Source organism: Paramormyrops kingsleyae, chromosome 15 (assembly GCF_048594095.1).
Source record: "Paramormyrops kingsleyae isolate MSU_618 chromosome 15, PKINGS_0.4, whole genome shotgun sequence".
Taxonomy (NCBI): domain Eukaryota; kingdom Metazoa; phylum Chordata; class Actinopteri; order Osteoglossiformes; family Mormyridae; genus Paramormyrops; species Paramormyrops kingsleyae.
This window is the reverse complement of record NC_132811.1, coordinates 21987974-22007072: the sequence shown is the minus strand read 5'-3', so window position 1 is coordinate 22007072 and position 19099 is coordinate 21987974. Positions and strand designations below refer to the sequence as shown.

At 46.2% G+C, this 19099-nt stretch overlaps 1 protein-coding gene across 6 annotated transcripts in view; it reads left to right on the top strand.

The window, feature by feature from the left end:
- rabgap1l (RAB GTPase activating protein 1-like) overlaps window positions 1-17161 on the top strand; it is a 78982-nt gene extending 61821 nt beyond the window's left edge. For 3 of the 6 annotated variants that reach the window (XM_072699569.1, XM_072699570.1, XM_023813189.2), the window contains 7 exons: window positions 7784-7876; window positions 10552-10662; window positions 10769-10873; window positions 11478-11561; window positions 12261-12332; window positions 12432-12629; window positions 13886-17161. In XM_072699569.1, coding sequence (XP_072555670.1) covers window positions 7784-7876; window positions 10552-10662; window positions 10769-10873; window positions 11478-11561; window positions 12261-12332; window positions 12432-12629; window positions 13886-14020 — 798 coding nt within the window. In that variant the 3' untranslated portion in view covers window positions 14021-17161. Of the gene's footprint in view, window positions 1-4037; window positions 5247-7783; window positions 7877-8084; window positions 8774-10551; window positions 10663-10768; window positions 10874-11477; window positions 11562-12260; window positions 12333-12431; window positions 12630-13885 lie in introns of those variants that run through there. The other 3 variants (XM_023813188.2, XM_072699572.1, XM_072699571.1) reach the window with 3 other exon arrangements.
- Window positions 17162-19099: the final 1938 nt, after the last annotated feature.

The following is a 19099-nucleotide window of genomic DNA, read 5'->3' as shown; positions in this document are numbered from 1 at the left end:
GATGGGACCTGCTGGGGCCCGGGTTTGCTTAGAATAATTGATTCCTCTTAGCTGTTAAACTTTCGGAACCAGATGCTCCGACACTAAACCTGATATAATAAGTACAACAGGACATCCAGAACGCTGGCATTTGATTCCTTCTTCTCCATCATACAGTCCATTTTCCTAAAAGTACCTGAAAATACATAAAAAATCACATTAAACATATATTAGAATATATAAATTAGATCATCAGAGGTAACAGAAGTTTAAAGTTTACTTTTAATCCTGGATTCCATAGATGGTCTTCAATCCTTTTCATTCCATACTGGTCCTATGGGAAACTGGATCGTTCATTTTCTTTCTTCACAGGATAGTTTTCACATGATTTTCAAGTGTGTCTCGGGTCGTTATCTTGCAGAATAATGAGGTTCTGTCCAGTCAGCCGTAATCGTGATAGAATGGACTGATAGTGAAGTAACCTATGATAGCCAAGCTGATTGAAATGCCCATGTATTTGACAAAGATCACCAGCTCTCTCACCAGCAAAGCAACCCCAACCCATGACTTGGCAGCTTAAGACATGATTAACTATAACTTTTGATTGATAGAGTGTATTTTATACATTTGCCAGGTATCACCAGTACAGCTACTATGCTAAATATATAAGTCGTTGCCCTTAAAGGGGCAGTGCAGTGGCTATTCTATAGCTTTTGATTGATACTGAGTGTGCAAGTCTTGCGATGCCTGACTGTATGGAGGCTGCTACAGAACTACAACACAAACAGACTGATGTGAAACAAGCATTTTCAGCTTGCGTGACATCTCTGCGCTGTCTGTATATCTCACTTTGTGAATAATCTGTCTCAGTGGATCTCAAGTTAGTGACTAGATCTTGAACTCGATAATTGATCTTTTACGAAAACAAACATTTTATGTATATATATATATATATATGACTGCTAAAAATATAGCACTTGTGTCACGCGGCAAACAACACACGGTCTCAGCTACGCTGTCGCATAATCAGTGTGTGCAGCATGGCTGATGAGGATGAATTGGTTCCAAAAAAAGCTTCTGCTTAGATTGTGTGAAAATGGTTTGTATTTGCGAAATCTGACATGACCACTCTACTGTTATTTGCAGACTTTGCAAAGATACAGTTAATGCATAAATGTTCATTTGCACTCCAAACTTTTCAGACTTAAATGTTAAAAAAACATTAAAACGCATTTGCTATAATGAGTTGTTTTCTTTTATAAGTATAGTATTTTATATACACTGATAATTAATTATGATTACTTTTATAATACTACAAGCAGTGTTTCTTGTTAGGATAGAATTGCTGGTTATGGTTAATTAACATTACTGCATGCATTCCAGTTTGGTTCGTTTGTAATAAAAGAATTGTGATCTAATTATATATATTTACATATTTAGCACATGCTTTTGTCCAAAGTGACCTATGAACAAGGCATTTATCATGGATTGTGATTCTAACCTAAAATATGACATTTTGTCCGTATTTTGTCCTAAACGTGTTTGTGCCCTGTGATGCACTGGCATCCTTTCAGAGCGTCCCCAGCCTGGCGTCCTGTTCTGCCTGGGTTAGGCTCCCAGCCCCCTGTCACCCTGCTATGGAGGATGGATACATGGATAGAAATAGCTTTTAATAAAAAAAAAGATCAGAATTGATAAATAAATCATCCTTATAAATATGTCATACAGGAACTTAAGTTAGTCTTAAATGCTTTTTGAAATCTTAACAATGCCACGACAGGGGATTAATGTAACTGGAAATTAAATCAAAACAAGAACATTAAGTAGGCAGAACTTCATTAATTACGGTCTGCAGGTTATGGGTGATTATTCTGTCCTCGTTAGCCGGTTGCTGTGCCTTGATGCTGAGCTCTGCTGCGTTTGACAGGTTGTGTGCCGATCCAAAACATTCCGGCGACATATGTTGTCGTAATCACTGAGCACAGGGATAATATAGCGTGTTTATGCTCATAAATCAAAACATTGCATTCATATTCATACCCAGTAACATTTCAGTTTACTTATGCACATTTTATGACATTTATGTAACTGTTGCATGGTGTGTGTTAATGATGAATGTGTGACCTGTCTGTGTGTGATACGCTCTGTTTACTTGGTATCCTAGGTTACATTACTTAATAATTACTCAAATGTAAGGATTAAGATTCTAATACTCTGAAAAGCGTTACCCAATAAGCACAGGCATCCGCCGTGCCAAAAACAGCTGAGTAATACTGATTGATGTAACATTTGGCCATTCGGGTGGGTAGGTTTTGCCAAGTTAGCAAACACAGGTATTAAAAATAAGTCCACATAGTGACCTTAGCATTTCAGGATTAACATCTTTTCAATCTATTGAGTAAGCAAATCCATTTGCAGTTAAGTTTCGGTATTACATGGTAGCGGACTAAGCTCTTGGGATCTCAGTCTACAGTGTTTCTCACGGTTCTGATATCGGAGGGGGGGGGGGGGGGCACATCACAGAGTGCCCCCAAAGCCCGGTGTAATTACGCTCTATTCATCTTCCGGTGCATTGCCACCCATCCCTCAAGGTGATCATGATAATGGTGAGACTGGTCAACTTGTGACATTTTCTGGCATTTAAACCTGCATGGTTAATGCCCCCATTGCTCAGACTTGCTGCTAATGCAACTCGTGACTCTGAATTTGAACGGCATGACTTTAAATTAGGTTACAGCAGTTTGGGGGAAGATTGCAGCCCGAGAGAGAGGTTGGCTTCTCAGGCATGCAGTTCGCAGAGTTCACTGCACAGCTGAATTGTTTGTCGACAAGTCTGTTAATCTGAAGCTCTGTCATGCTTTTTAGGTTACGTTGTACTTCTTGGAGAATGGATGATGTATTCGATTTAACAGCGACCCTCACCTGTTTATTAATAACAACATAAGGCTTGCTCTTCTGATCACACTACAGTCAGATGACCATGAGATGCTTTTGTTTGGAAGTTCACAAGAATTTCACAATGAATGCATGATTCCTGGTATTTTGCGTCTGTCCCACATGCTCACACACATTGTCTTGGATGCGGCCTGCCCTTATTTCGCAAGCAGGTGTTGTGATCCGGCAGACTCTATGGCCCTGGAGACAGGGCGGGGTTGGGAGTGCAGCCTGGGAGGGGCGTGGCCTTTATCACCTGTGCGAGAGCCAGTGAACAGGTGTATTGGTCTGCTGAGTGAGGATGAGTCAGCAGGCAGGTTAGAACTTAATTGCGGCCAGTGGGCCATGTCCCATCGGGCTGGGAGGCTTTCCTGTCATGGTCTGTGGCAGCCCACAGCGCCCCCCCCCCCCCCCCCCCCCCGTTTTTTCCGATCGCCGGAGCAGGAGGCTCTCGCCTGGCTTAGGTTACGCCATCTCAGCGTGGGAGGGGCTTTGCCTGTTAGCAGCACACGTGGGCCGCGGGCTGCTCCTGGTGTGGAAACGTCCGGAGCGTTGGTGCTTTAAATGCTCCTGGTCTCGTGCTCTCCTGTCTGTGTGGAGCAGAGGCTGGCAGTGTCGCCGAGTGCAGCACCAGGAAGTGGCACGGCAGGATCGCTTAGCTTGTAGTTATTCAGCCGGGGATGGGCTCTAGGAGCCCTGTCTGGGCGGAACCAGGCACCACCCCGGTCGACAGGCTGGTGGAACCTGCACGGCTTGCTCCTGATGTCTGGCTCACCGGTTTCAAAAGCAGGGTTATGATCTGCGGGTGAGCATTTTCTCGCCTCCTGACCCAAGAGCCACCACAGGAAGAGCAGCAAAGATGACGTGAGCTGGAGCCCGGATATTTCAGCCTACCGCCGGCAAGCACAGGCTTTGTTTCAGAACGCCGTATCTCTCCTCACCGTCTTGGAAGGGGCAAGACGCAGGCGGCCTTGTCCCTGTCAGACCGTCCCTCTTCCATTCCCCGGTGCACGGAGGCGGAGTTTGTTTGCACGAGGAGCCTACTCTTGCCGTGTCTCCTGGGACAGAAATGTGAGTCAGTGAGCAGGGAGGGTGTCGCGTGGGGGGGAGGGGGGGGGGGGGGGGGTACAGGAAGCTTTGCATCATACCGCCAATCGAAGCTGTCTTTGCGTCTCCAGCGTCTACGCAGTCGCTGTTTCCCCAGGGCTGCTCTCTCGCTCTCGCTCTCGCTCTCGCTCGCTCGTACGTGTGAAGCTTGCGTTTTTCTCTGTTTCCACGGAAGGAGTAATCTGGGCCCTCGCGGTCAGGGAGGGGAGAGCTGCAGGCGTTCCTTCGTTTCGTAAGGGGGGGACGGACCTGACTTGTAATCAGCTTACAGACTGCAAGAATCCGCTGGCACCTGCTGCCTCCGGGGAGGGACGGCCCCTCTGCGTGGGCTGCTCCATCCTCCCGTCCTCGGCAGTACAGAAATAATTACAGTTTCACTCTGACGGTCTTGATCGGCAGCTCAGACATTGGACACTTGAAGATTGGACATTTTTTTAAGTAAGCTCACTGGGTCTTAATTTATTTTTTTTGTCTGTATATATTTATATGTATACAGTATATGTTTTGGTTTTTAAAAATGGCTAATTCTTTCTAGACCTGAGCTGTGGATTTCCTTGTATCTTTAAATTTGTACCTGTTTGGCTCCAGCACAATCCTCCAAGGATCAGTGACTGAGTGGAGTGTTGCTATCACTGGAGCAGAACGGGGGAGGGCTGGGGGGAGTGGCCTGGGCTCTGATCCTTGAGGACCGCCAGCCAGTCAGAGGAGGCGCCTGAGGGACAGTGACAACAGGATCTGCTGTGCTGTAGTAACCAGCCTGGGAGAGAGGGGGCGGAGCTGCGCTCGCGGGGTCCTGATTCTGCTGGCACTCGTACTAAGGGGGCTGGGGGCGGTGGCCAGGACTGAAACGCCACCTTTAACTAGAGGGGAAAAAAATACAGAAGGTGACTGTGTGCAGGAGTACAGCTAACTTCGCTCGCAGAGTACGGAAACAAAACCAGATCAGGTGTGTGTTCCTGGCTGGGCCTTCCCCCCCCCAGACCTGCCCTGCATTTCCCACCCCCGAGGGCTGGGCTTGATCTTTAAGAGACATCCAGAGGCTACAGAGGCCACACTGCGCTAGGCAGCCCTGCTTAACCTGCTGCGTCGCTCCTCGGGGGAACACAACTGTCAAGATGATGGAGGAGGTGTCTATTAGCGTGGCCTACAATGCCCATGTGATCAACCAGATCCTGGAGGAGGATTACCTGGCCAGCCTGGTAGCCGACTCCAGACCCAAGCCCTCGGTAGGTGTCTCAATCGGGTTGGCACACGTCTTGCCCTAAATATGAGGAGTTTCACTCTCGTGGTGTACAGTAAGGAGAGAAAGAGAGAGAACGAGAGAGAGAGAGAGAGAGAGAGAGATTATCATTCCTCTGAATTCAGGCAGTGTTAAAGATCTTTTGTACGTCTGAGAGGCAGGTCTGTTGATTCAGGCTCTGAAACATCAGTGCTCAGAACATCACTCCGATAAACAAAGTCTACAGACTGACGGTTTATAACTCTGACGGTTGCTGGTTGGTGCTTCTGCGTGCTGTGGGTCTCTCTGTGCATCCATTTGAGGAGACGCCGTTAACCTGGACAGCAGAGCAGCGACGGTGGGAGAGGCAGGGTACTGGCCAGGGGAGCAGAGCAGCGACGGTGGGAGAGGCAGGGTACTGGCCAGGGGAGCAGAGCAGCGACGGTGGGAGAGGCAGGGTACTGGCCAGGGGAGCAGAGCAGCGACGGTGGGAGAGGCAGGGTACTGGCCAGGGGAGCAGAGCAGCGACGGTGGGAGAGGCAGGGTACTGGCCAGGGGAGCAGAGCAGCGACGGTGGGAGAGGCAGGGTACTGGCCAGGGGAGCAGAGCAGCGACGGTGGGAGAGGCAGGGTACTGGCCAGGGGAGCAGAGCAGCGACGGTGGGAGAGGCAGGGTACTGGCCAGGGGAGCAGAGTCCCTGTGAGGTTCCATTCACTGGCTTCTTTGTATCACTTAATTAACTGTTGCTTCTGTAGTTTATCTTTATGTAGAAGTCTGTGGAGTTGTTCAGGTTTGTCTCACATCATAGTTGGGTCTTCGATGTGGATGATATAAAAACACCAGCCTAGGAGCCGTCATGAAACTTAATTCATGTCTGAAAGCATCTTCCTGTTAACAGATCTCAAATACACAATAAAAGCAGCAAGAATACGTACAGCAGAGCAAGGTGCATTCTGGGTATGAAAGGCTGATCCTTATTTCTCATCGCTTTGAACGTGGTGTGACAGTTAGTACCTCATGGAAACAGTGAGTGGTTTGATGACGTGACATTTGGGTGTCCGAGGGGCCAAGGAAGAGGTGAGCTGTCGGGATGACGTGAACGTGGGGGGGTTTGCTGTGAGCCGCGTACGCAGAAACCCGCTCTGCCACAGAAAAGGTCAAAGCTGCTTGATAAACGCAGAAAACACGATTAGTACGGCTCCCAGTTTTATCGTGACACGTTTGATGGCTTCCATGACTCCGCAGGTACCAAAACACAGTCACTGTGCTGTTTATCTCTCGCACCGACAGAGTGGAGGTCGGCGTCGTCACTCTCGGCCCCAGTGACGCACCCAGATATCTGAGCGCTGCCTCCGTTACATTGTGAAATCTCCCTCCCTCGTGCCTACATGGTGAATGTGGTGCCCTACGTCTGTCCATCGCGGGTGACACACGTGTTTCTGACGTATCATTTTTTCCAGATCGTTCCCTCAGTATGGTTTCCCTGCTGCTCCGCTCTCCAGCTCTCGTTCTTACTTTGTCATTTGCCTGCGATTGAATGGATGTGTCGCTCAGCTTAATGCTCTGTATTGTTATGCCTCCTACACACCTAAGATGGCCACTAAGCAGCTACGCTAGTTTTAAATGGATATAAAAAGCTGTCTTCACTTCCTGCCATGCATGCATGGAGCAGAGAGCCCTAAGTGATGTGCCCTTTGTGATCATCTCTGGTGGCAAGGCTTCTCCCTCCTGAGACAGACCTGTAAACTCTATCTTAGCCGCAAGAAAAACATTCCTGCTGCTACCATGGCAACAAGGCGGGCTGAGACCTCATGTCTGCATATGACGTGGAGCTCTGTTTTGTGCATTTTTATGTCAATTTTTTATGTGGTTAAGTATAGATGTTTTATTAGGCTCCTTGGATCACCTAAGAGGTTGATCTTATGGAGGTACAGGTAGCTTCTTACTACACAGGTGGACTTTTGGTGCAGTTTAGGTCGAGTAGCAGGGAGACCACAGGAACTAGGTAAGAGGGAAATGTAGCGTGTGTGTATGACAGCACGTACAAAAGGCTGCTAAAGTGATTTTATTCCAGCGCACAGGAAGATGTGTTCATTTCACAGATATGTATGATTGACTAGAACAACCTATAAACTTCTCCATACTGGTACTTGTGCCCGCAGCTGTTTAGTTTACTGAAGAGTCAGGGACTGGAATGGAACAGATTGTTGGTTTTAAGACATCTGATATTTGCTGCCTTGGTTTGTTATTTAAATTGATCGGTCACTGGCTGGCATGCGCAGTGTAAACCAGGTGGTCAGGGACAAAGTGAAAGAGCCCTAAGGCAAGTAATCCTGGGAAGTAGATTTTAAACTGGTTTTTAATATGGCCTCAGCTGCTTACCTGGGGCAACAGCGAGTCGTGGTGTGTTTATGCTCATCACATCGCCACCTGGTGGCTGAAATAGCTCCTGCAATTCCATACCTGCCAAGCTCACGTCCGGCCCACTCCTACTGAAGCACTGGCATTTTTCTCACGAACCCACAATGCTTCTGCCCTCTGCAGGTGCCCACAAAGAAACTGAAGAAGTTTGAAAAGGAGTACCAGTCCTTGCGGGAGACTCAGTTGCAGCAGGAGGACCCCATCGACAGGTATCAGGTAGGCATCCTAATGGAGCGTGGGCTCTGATCAGAGGCATGTCTGACTCGCCAAACATAAACAAGATGTAACTAATATAATGTGACCGGCTAGGTCCGAATTTTCTCATCCACCTGCCGCGCCATTCCCCCCCCCCCCCCCCCCCCCCAAGATGGTCACACCAATCCACCGCACCCATTTCCTGTTTCCCTTTCTCATCCTGTTTCAGTTCACCCATGTGTAGAGGTGCTTCGGTGACACATGAAAGACTTCGGGGCGCACAGACGACCAAGAATGAGATCTGTGTGCTTTTGAAAGCTGGGCAGCTCCACAAATAAGCTTTTTAGTAGCCCAGTTTCTGGTTTTTGCATCTGTAATATAAGGTTTGCTGCTAAGATCAAATGACAAATCTAAGCATTTGTTAAGTTCAGACAAAAAAGTAGACTTGTATTTCTTCTCAATTACAAAAAACCAGAGGTGGATAGTTCAGGTCCAGAAAGTAAAAATTCAGACCAAGATTTTGTTTCAATCAATCATTCGAGTAAAGAATTACAGTCACAGAGTAGCTTGTTGGCTGAAGCAAAATCTTGGTCTGAATTTTTACTTTCTGGACTTGAACTATCCACTTCTGCAAAAAACTGACAGTTGTGTTTGTTAAGCTGACTTGAGTGAACATTGTTGCCTGTAACACACCTCTTATGTTCAAGTAAATAAGAATATATTTTTATTTTAGTTAGTTTTTTGCACTTTATAATTGTGTCAGACTTACAGGTCAAAAAAGTGTTTGGAAAGACTTGTTTTGTTCAGTCTGAACTTATTTTTGAACAGTGACTGATTTTAAGTTTTTAACTTGTGTGTTTCATACTGAGGCTGTTTTATACTTTTCACAAACGTAAAATAAAGGATACTTTTAAATAATGGCCAGTTGTTGTAATGTTAGAATTTAGGGCGGCTCAGAGGGGTTGCTGACAGGGTAAAAGAATGTGTGTTACCAGAGAGGACTGAGGAACATGCTAGTGCGCCCCCTGGTGGCGGAGCCGCGTTGGCAGATCAGGGAGGTGTCGGGGATGGGCTTCACAGCAGCCTGGTGGGAGGGACTTGGCCGCGAGCTCAGCCAATGAAGCAGCTGGCCTCTCCCCTCGCCCCTTGTCGGTTGAGGGCATTGTCAGAAACCGCGTTGCGGCCCGTGATCGCGTAGGCAGCCGTGAGCGTCCAGGTAAGCCCCCAGCCCGAATCCGACGTGCTGCGTGTCGCTCCCCGCAGTCTGCTCCGCACCCCCCCCTCGCTTCTGCTTCTGTCTCGGTCCGTCCGGCAGACGGTGCCCTGCGATGCTCGCTTTGCCGTCAGAGTTCCCTACAAACCCGTCTCGCTGCTCTGATAAATATACTCTTGGCCTGTCCACCTGATACGCTGTATTGATAACATGATCAGTGACAACATTATTAATAACAGGGTGTAATGTTCACTATGAATATCGCTATATAATGTTAGCAGTAGGAAAATGGTGACTAGATTTTTGTGAGCAGGAAAATTGGCTGTGAATTTAATTAGGCTTTAATGGGGATTTTTCTAAGTATTAGAGGGGGTGGGAAGCATCCAGTGTTTAATTACTATAATTACTAATATCATGGTAGAGTTCTGTCAGGAGAGCCTAACCAGTTTGAAGTGATGGTCAGATTAACTGATTTTTTTTGTAATTTGATGGCTATCGGTCCTCATGTGAGGGTGCATAATGTCATGGGATCGCATGACCAGTGCTTCCTATCTGAGTTTGTAACAATGGCGTCTTTAAGACAAGCCGTGCTTGTTGAAGGAAGCGTCCAGGAGGCTGGGCTGGTGGTGACCAGTCCACAGGGGCTCAGCGTAATGAGCCCACCTCCCTATTTGAAGTGATGGCTTTGTTCTCTTATAATCTCTTTCGTCCTATAATCTCTCTTTTTGTTTGTGGATAAGAATCTGTTATTCTCTCGTTCACCCATAACGGGTGTGGAGATAAAATTACCTGCAGGTGCCCTTTGACCTGAGGTGCGCCGGTCAGTCATGGGCGGAAAGTGAGATTCGGATTTAGGTTTTACTTGGGCAGTCTGATGCTAACTGCATTCCAACTGCTTTCTAAGGCTAAAAATATCCCAGCTGGAGTTGTCAGGACCACGATGTTGCATTAATATTGCACCAGATACGAAAGTTTTTGCATTGGGCTACAGTGACACTCATGCCAACTCCCTAGATAACTCAAAAAAGAGCTCAAAAGACTTACTAATGGATTGAAAATGAAATGTAAGGAAATATATCAGTTGTTATTTTTAGCAGGTGGATGCCAGTGAACAAACTGAAGTGTGTGTGTGGTTGTGTGTATGTATGAAAGCAACTAGGGAGAGACTGAAAAATATTCTAGAAAAATTTTGACAAGCGTGGGCTGTTTTTGTCGATGCTGGTGTGCTCGGTTGTCAGTCAGTGTCTGCAGCATTTCCCTGAGTGACGGTGGCCACAGTCTATACTGTATGTGTGAATGTCTCTCTCTCCCTACCCCAGCCTCACTCGCGCGTCGCTCTCAGCCGCTCTGTCAGTCTTCAGCTAGCAAACGATTGTGGCCAGTATCACCATCCTTAACGCTTCCGTTAGCGAGCGAACACTTCTCCGCGTTTCCTGTTTTTATCTCTTTCCTCAAGCTCTACTCTTATCACTTCTGTTGACAGAGGGAGAACCGGAGGCTACAGGAGGCCAGTATGCGTTTGGAGCAGGAGAACGACGACCTGGCCCACGAGCTCGTCACCAGCAAGATAGCACTGAGGAACGACCTGGACCAGGTGAGCATGCCCCCCACCCACTGCCATCGGACGGGCTACGGTGGGAACTTTGCATTGGCGCGACCTGATAACTCCATTGCTGTAACGACTGCGATGTGCTTCGCAGGCGGAGGACAAGGCCGACGTCCTGAACAAGGAGCTACTGAACACAAAGCAGCGCCTGGTGGAGACTGAGGAGCAGAAGAAGAAGCATGAGGAAGAGACTGCACAGGTGCTGGGGCGCTGTACACATCATGTCCCTAGGGGGCGCCGTGCATGACTATCGGTGTAGGAAAATACATTTAAATTGCTGAAATTTAAACTTTGTGGTGGTGGTGGCTTGGGGGTTCGAATCCCCGACTTTGAGTGTGGAGCTGATGTACTGACCCCGTATTTGCATGGATTTGTATGATCATGATCATGATTATGATGTTACTAAGAATTACACACGCACGACTTTGTGTGTGATTTCCTTCCCTTTGAAGGACTGGCATCATGTCCAAGATCTCCTCCATCATCTGCCCTGTGTTTTCTGGAGTAGCGACCAGACACACACATATTGGATAGACTGGATTGATAATACATTTTTTTTGCATCATATGCCAGTTGCAGTACCTGGAATATATTTCTGTGGTCTTTTCATCGCCTCCATAGTATGCCTCACATGAAATCAGAGAAATCAGAAATAAGCAGAAGCCGCCAGCTGTTAGGACACGAGAGAGGCTTTCACCTGATGATGGGACGCTTTTCCCTTGGGTGCCTAATGTGCTGACTGTTGCATTATGGGACCTTTGTGGGCGTCCCCTCATCTGACTCTGTATAATCCCTTCCACCAGCTGAAAGAGGTGTTCAGAAGGGAGCTGGAGAAGGCTGAGTCTGAGATTAAGAAGACGACGGCCATCATCGCAGAGTACAAGCAGGTGAGGCAGGGTGACCAGCATGTGACACCTCTGTCACCCGCATGCACTAATGCTCACCGCGTACAAGACAGTCAGCCAGCCAGCACAAGTGTTTAATCACCTGTAATCTTTAACCAATGCACTGAATTATTTAACGCCATATACAACTTCAGGTGTTTTTCTTCTTGACCTCCCATTTAATGCTGCCTGGAAATGAAGTGATTAAACGTCATTGATCCCAGTGGGGAAATTCTTTTTGCCGCCCCCATGTTTCTCTCTATAGAAGTTCAGCAGCGAAGGGCAGCCACCCGTAGTGGTGCCCAGGGAGCTGGGGGTTAAAGGCCTTTTTCAAGGGCCCACAGACATGCTGAGACCGGGCTTGAACCGACGACCTTCTGATCATAGGCAAAGAGGCTTAGCCCACTGAGCCCAATTATTTTTCCCCGAGAGCCAAACACAAAGCCAAGGGCTCCTGCCCCCGATGTCATTCCCTTATGCCAGTTCATGTTGAAATAATGTGCTGAGGGGATCTGGGGATGCTGTTGATCAGATTTGCTGGGTGGGGATCGAATGGATCGAATCCCCTGAGACAGGGCCCCGGTAGCTTAGTTAAAACGCAGCGATGCACATTTTGCACAAGCAAAACATTTGACTGTTACAGGCTGCGTACTGGGGATCCCTGTGCTATGGTAACGGCGTCTTCGGATATCTGGTTTCTAGATCTGTTCCCAGCTGAGCACCAGGCTTGAGAAGCAGCAGGCCGTGACCAAAGAGGAGCTGGACATCGTTAAGGTGAGGGCTTAGCTCGGCTCGGGCGCAGCCACCCGCATTTTGTGCTGCTGCACTCGCATGCTGCCGTGCATGACCATGTGGCACACTCTGCAACCACAGAGCAAAGTGATGGCGTGTGAACGGTGCCGGGAGGTCTTCAGCAAGGAGGGGCCGCTGCAGGTGCCGGCGGTGAGCAAGGACAACCGGGACTCGGACCTGGACGAGGAGAAGGACTCGCTCAAGGCCCAGCTGAGAGAGATGGAGCTGGAACTGGCCCAGACCAAGCTGCAGCTGGTGGAGGCCAAGTGCAGGATCCAGGTGAGTCTTGGGCCTCCGTCTCCCCAGCAGCCTGTCGGGTTCCCGGGAGCCGAGTGGTGTACCCTCGCCCAAATGGGACACGCACACATGCGTTCTCCTGCAAAGGTGTGCAAGGCTGCTGCTTTCGGCAGGCAGGAAACAAGCTGCACCACCAGACTTAGCAGCAGTCCGGAAGAATGCTCTATGGTCTGCATGCTTTACCCTCTGAAGTCAGGAACGCAGACTGAGGATGTCTTCACACGTTTGTTATGAAGTTCTAAAAGTAAAAATGTTACTCTGCTGGTCACATGGCATCAGTATTAATACTGACAGACGTGACCTCTATTTTACATATCACCAGAAAGCTTTTTACCGGACTCCTTTTAAAAATCAAACAAAAAAACACTTCGAAAGAGCTCAGAGCGCGCTATAAATAGTTTTTCATAGCTGATTTTATCTGCGTTGCTCGGCTAGTTGGTTCATTGCTGACTAATCTTATCACTCCGTCAGATGAGCTCACAACCTGTCACATGAGTAGATGCACAAAAAGAAGCTTGTTTAAATGAAATTCTGCACTCATTAAAATCAAGAGGCCTGTTCCCAGAGTTGAGTTCATTGGAGAAGAGCATGTGGGCTGTTCAGCTTTTCATTTCGGTCTGATGGGAAATGCATGGATGTCTTCTGCGTCTGTATGAATCACCAATATTTCACTTCCACGATATTCTTTGAAAACTTCTGGATGGAGAAATTAAGATTCGTAACCGCAAGTGCAGTGTTAGTCACGTGCAGGTTTAACTTGCATTGTATTGGTCACATTGATGTTTCCTGCTGGGTTAAACCAGTTGGCAGTATGTGATGATCCCGCCCACAATTAAAGCCTCTCACCTTTAATTGTCCCCAGATATATTTTTATTCCGTGGAGGTATTTTAAAACATTGCTTAAAAAAAAAGATCTTGTCAGCTTAATACAAGATCTTTGTTGAAGACATAGGGCAGGGTCAGAAAAATTTACAACAACCACACTTTTGGAATTAAAAAACAAATGAGTCAGAGGGCATTGTAGATTCACTAGGTCACATAACCTGAACGTGTCTTTAAGATGGTTTTGCTTCCAGAGGAACCCCAAGGAGAAATGGGGGTATTCATGTCAGTACCTGTAACAGTTGAGGTGCAGCCCTTTATTTAAACACAATGAGTTAAACTGTCAGGAACTGTCAACCGGTTACATACACAGGATGTTACCTCTGTTTACTCACTTGTGTGTTTTGATCTGGCAGGAGCTGGAACACCAGAGAGGGGTGTTGATGAACGAGATTCAGGCCGCCAAAAACTCCTGGTTCAGCAAGACCCTCGGTTCCCTCAAAACGTCCACAAGCAGCCAGCTGCCCCCCTCTCCCAAGGAGGGGCTGTAAGCCTGTGTGAGCACAAGGGAGGAGAGGGAGAGCACAGAGTGGGACACTGGAGGAGTGGAGTCACAGGAAAGAAACAGGGGAAAACAAGAGCACAGGGTGGGAATGCAGTATTCCCTTTCAGGGAGCGAGACCTTGGGATGTGGACGCGTAAATAGCTCTTCACCCCCAGATGGAGAGCTTGGATGACAGACCAGCAGTGGGGGGGTGGGGGCAGTGTTACCCCATAAGAAATGGTTCAGGAATTAAGAGAGAAACTCTTAATTCCTTAATTTTAAAGGATAGATGTGATGGTTTAACATCCATCACGTGGATCTGATAAATGCTTGAGGATGTTTTCCAGGTTGCGGTAAAAATCATTCACCAAGAACCTGGTTTGGTTCAGTTTTACTTGGCAAAGTTCCACATTCTTGCCGAAGTCCCATGTTCAGTGTGTGTTTACCATTGTCAGCCCATAATGAACGGCCCATTTTCTTTCCTTAATCAAATGAGATCCATAAGGTTTATGACGTCCCTGTAATGTAACACCTCAGCCACATACCCCTCTCACACCAAGCCCTGGCCGGAACCGGAACCGGAACCGGTGTCAGTGTTCGGCCAGAGCTGGGCAGGAGCTCACATCAGCTCCAACAACAACCATCTTGCATTCACACTGCACTTGGTGCCGAAAGGGTAGAACGATGACGTCAGTGTGTGTGTGCTGCTGTGGGAGGGATACTGTTTTGGAAGTGAAGACAAAAATGGAGGACCGTGCAAGGTGCAATGAACGCAAGGCTTTTTTGAATTTACTGCATATGCTAACATTTTATTTTTGTTGCTTTATTTGTTATTGTCCCCAAAACAGTTCTGAGTGTCCTTTGAGTACATCTGCTAACGATTAATTCCTGCGCTTCAGCAGTCGAACACAAACTACTATTTGAGTGTTCCAGTTAAAAAGCAGGTCGCAATCGGAGATGCATTCATGGATGAACTAGTTGTGAGTCATGCATGATAATATGCGCGGATGCACAAAACTGTCACGCATGTATGCATTCACCTTTAAAAATGATACATGCGGCAATCGATTGTTATAACAGCGCAAATACGTACTTGTATGTATGACAAGAAATGACAAGAAATTATCGTGCATTTTAGCCTTTAGACCGCAAATGAAGTACGAATTAGCATATAAAGGTTAAAATGCATAGTAATTTCTTTGCAAATCAGCACAAATGTACATTAAAAAAGTACAGGACCCTGAAGGAACTACTGCGCAATATGCATTAGTGGACTACTTTAAAGGGGAGAGTGAAGACAAGAAAACGAAACATTTTGGTAAACTTTTATTTTACAAATATACAAATAATCAAGAAATATGTAAATCTTTCATGTGGAATAAATATAAGAAGTGATGCTCCTGTCCATCTGCATTCTCTTCACCGGTGTTAAAACAAGACACGATAGGTAAATTTCACCCAAATTAGAGACATATTTGTTTTTCATACAGCCAACACTGTATTTATTTAGCTCTTTTTGACTTACTGTATTTTTTCTTTTTTAAAAAGTCTTGTTCACGTTATTCTGATAACCTCTACTTTCTCCAGTTCACTCCACTTTGCTTTCCGCTCTGACTACTCTAACCCTGCCACCTGACGCCACGCGCTCCTAACTCCGGCCAAGCCGTCTTTCGGGGCCAGAAAAATGAGCTCCAGCCCGGATACATCAGCCCCACACTGCTGTTATTTTTGCTGTGAGTGCGACGCCTGGAATTTAGGCTCAGCCCGGGCACTGGCCGTGGTGTGAAAGCCTGACCTCTACTGGTTTTCTATCAAAATTGCAGTTTGACAGAATCTCCCTCCTAGATTTCTTCAAGCACCTGGGTGAAACCTGCATTAGCACAAACAAACAGGATGAAGTTAATTGACTAGCAAAATATATAAACATTTCATCTTCACTGCAAGCCAACGAGGAGCATTATGTTCAAAGGTTTGTTTATATAGAGCTACTTTATGTGGACAGGGGAGAGTGACATCGCTGATGGATATCCTGGTTGGCACATTCTGTTGTCTGCATTCCCTGCTAATCAATGCAAATGGATATCTATAAATATGACAGATGACCTCACTTAAGGCATGTGCTGTGGAAAAAATTTTGTGTTCAGAAAGGGGATACTGCATTCAAAATTTTTATTTTGGTTTCCACATTTAAAATTTGAAGGAGCATTGTGATGTCATATAATTATGTATATCTAACTCCTAATCATTTTTAACCTTGTATAGTTAAATAAAAAGGAATAGTACTTTGTTACTTTTACTACTTTGAATTTGAATGCCGTCTTTATAATCGTACTGTATATTGTGTGAAAACCCCCGTCTTGTCAAAAAGCCAACACTGCAACATTCCAGTTCCTTGTGGTTTTGTTTATGTTTTCGGCTGCTTTCCTGCCCTGTTTTTCCACCAGCAGAGATGCTGAAAGTCCTTCAGATTGAAAGAAAGTGCCACAATACCCTGGACATCCCATAATCCATGACCCACGGGGCACAACACAAGCGGGGTGGATGTTTGAGTGGCACTTCATAGTGTCTGGGTTGAAATGTTTGGACAGTAGCTGTTGTCATGTTTATGACGTCACAGCCATTGTTTTTGTGTTTTGGGGTCGCAGTCCCGCTCGTTTTTTGATGTTCTTGATAATGGTGTTAAATGGTTCCAAACAAGACTTCTAAGGTCTCCATGTTGTTGCCAGCCGCTCACGAATGTTCTGAGTATGGTAGTTAAGGACACCTGGCAGAAAACCTGCTATAAACTCGTGGAACATCTTGCAAATGTGTTCTGAGTAAGAACACTGCCTCTGGGTTGGGTTCAGGGTTTCATTCTGCAGTTATTCTTGCAGCCCAGTATGAACCTTTTAAGTCGCCGTTTTTTTTTTTTTTTTATCTGCTTAATGTAGTCAGATTTTGTTTCACCCAGTCATTTCCCAGCATGTACCTAATGGGCGCTAGGCTCTGTTAGCACATTCTGTTTAATAACACTATTTTTTTTTTTTAAAGCAAAATGTGAACTTAACATTATACTAAGAATAGGCGTCATATTTGTTTTTATTTGTAAAATAACCAAACTTCTGCCAAACTATAATTCCAACAGTACAATAAAAAATATATATACTAAGTAAGTGGAATGTATTTTGCTTTCTGGGTAGTGTGTATTATTTCAATTAAATGTATTCATATAGTCCATATAATATTTGTCCAGTGAACATTAATTAGCTTCTCCTCTGTTGTGTTGATGGCTCACAAAGGACAAGCCTAAACTGCCTGCTCTTTGTCATTTAAGATTCACGACCCACAGCAGGTGAGGTTTACAGGGGCTGTCAGTCGCATGCAGGTTTAACTTGCTTTGTATTGGTTATTTTGGTAATTGTAGGAGTGTGAATCCATCCCTATCTATAGCGATACCCGTACGAAAGCAGACACTAACCAGCCTCTAGTCGGACTCATCTCTCAACACATGTCAGTGTCGTCTTCCTCTCCTGGGACTAGTCTCTAACACTTATGACCCTATATTAGGTCCACTCTAACGGTGCTACGGGCCTGTCTGGGTTCGATGGCAATGGTGAGACCTCAAAATTCAGAAAAATCTTCGGTAGACATTAATTGTAGTATCTGAAGAACCATATTTGCATTCATTACAAAGGGAAGAAATTTTTAATTCAGTAAATAAATCTCCCTCTTTATAAAATATGGATCGGAAATAGTTTGGTTTGGGTTCTGTTGTAAGACTTGACAGGAGACAGAATGAAAGTTAACTGCGTGTTTATTATAACTTTCTCTCAGGCATAACATAATGGCGCCTCCATGAAGTATGTACATATCTCGCGATGACTAAACTAGGTACGGCAACTCACACAGATCAAACAGCAGAACAGGTACACAGCACATATGTCTACATCCTCCTTCTTTAGCTGTGGCCCCAAACAGTAGAAACCCTATTCAATGACTTCTGAAGCTATATGTCAAATTCAAATTTTATTTGTCACATACACAGTCATATACAATACGATATGCAGTGAAATGCTTGGACGACTGCCCGGGACCATCACCATAAGAGACTAGTAATAAGAGATAGAATAATAATAAAAAAAGAGATTAGTAATAGGAAATAAATATGGAAAAGAAAATAGAAAGTAAATTTGACTAAGAGAGAATAAAATATCTGTACAAATACAAAATATACAATTTAAGAAAAATCTAAAAAATCTTTGTTGGAATGAAGTGAATATAAATAGAACATGGAAATGTCTAGGGGGTGTGCAAATATGCCTGAAACAAGAAGCATATGTGTGGATGTGCAAAATGGATCAGCACTGTGTGGTGTACTGACTTAGAGACCGTATCGCCTGCAGGAAGAAGCTCCTCCTCAGTCTTTCTGTATTGGTCTTCAGGGAGCGGAATCGCTTTCCAGACCTCAACAGAGAGAACAGTCCATTGCTGGGGTGGCTGAGGTCCTTCACGATCTTCCTGGCCCTGGTCCAGCACCGCTTGCTGTAAATTGAGTGCAGGTCAGGGAGCTCGGTGCGGATGATGCGCTCAGCTGATCGCACCACCCTCTGTAGAGCTCGTCCGTCCTGCATGGTGCTGTTTCCGAACCAGGTCGTGATGTTTCCGGTCAGGATGCTCTTTATGGTGCAGGAGTAGAAATTCCTGAGCACTCTGCAGGGCAGTCTGAAGTCTCTCAAGTGTCTGAGGTGGACAGGACCATGACAGGTCCTGCGTGATGTGGACACCAAGGTATCTGAAGCTGTCCACTCTCTCCACTGGGCTCTTGTTGATGACGGGGGTTTGGTAGTTCCTCTCCTGCTTGGTACTAAAGTCCACTATCAATTCCTTTGTCTTGCTGACGTTTAGAAGGAGATTGTTCCTCTGGCACCAGTTCTCCAGATTTCCAGTCTCCTCCAGGTAGGCCGTCTCATCGTTGTCAGTGATCAGGCCCATCACGACGGTGTCATCAGCAAACTTGATGATGGTGGTGGAGTTGGTAGAGGCTACGCAGTCGTGCGTGTACAATGCGTACAGCAGGGGGCTCAGAACACAACCCTGGGGGGCTCCA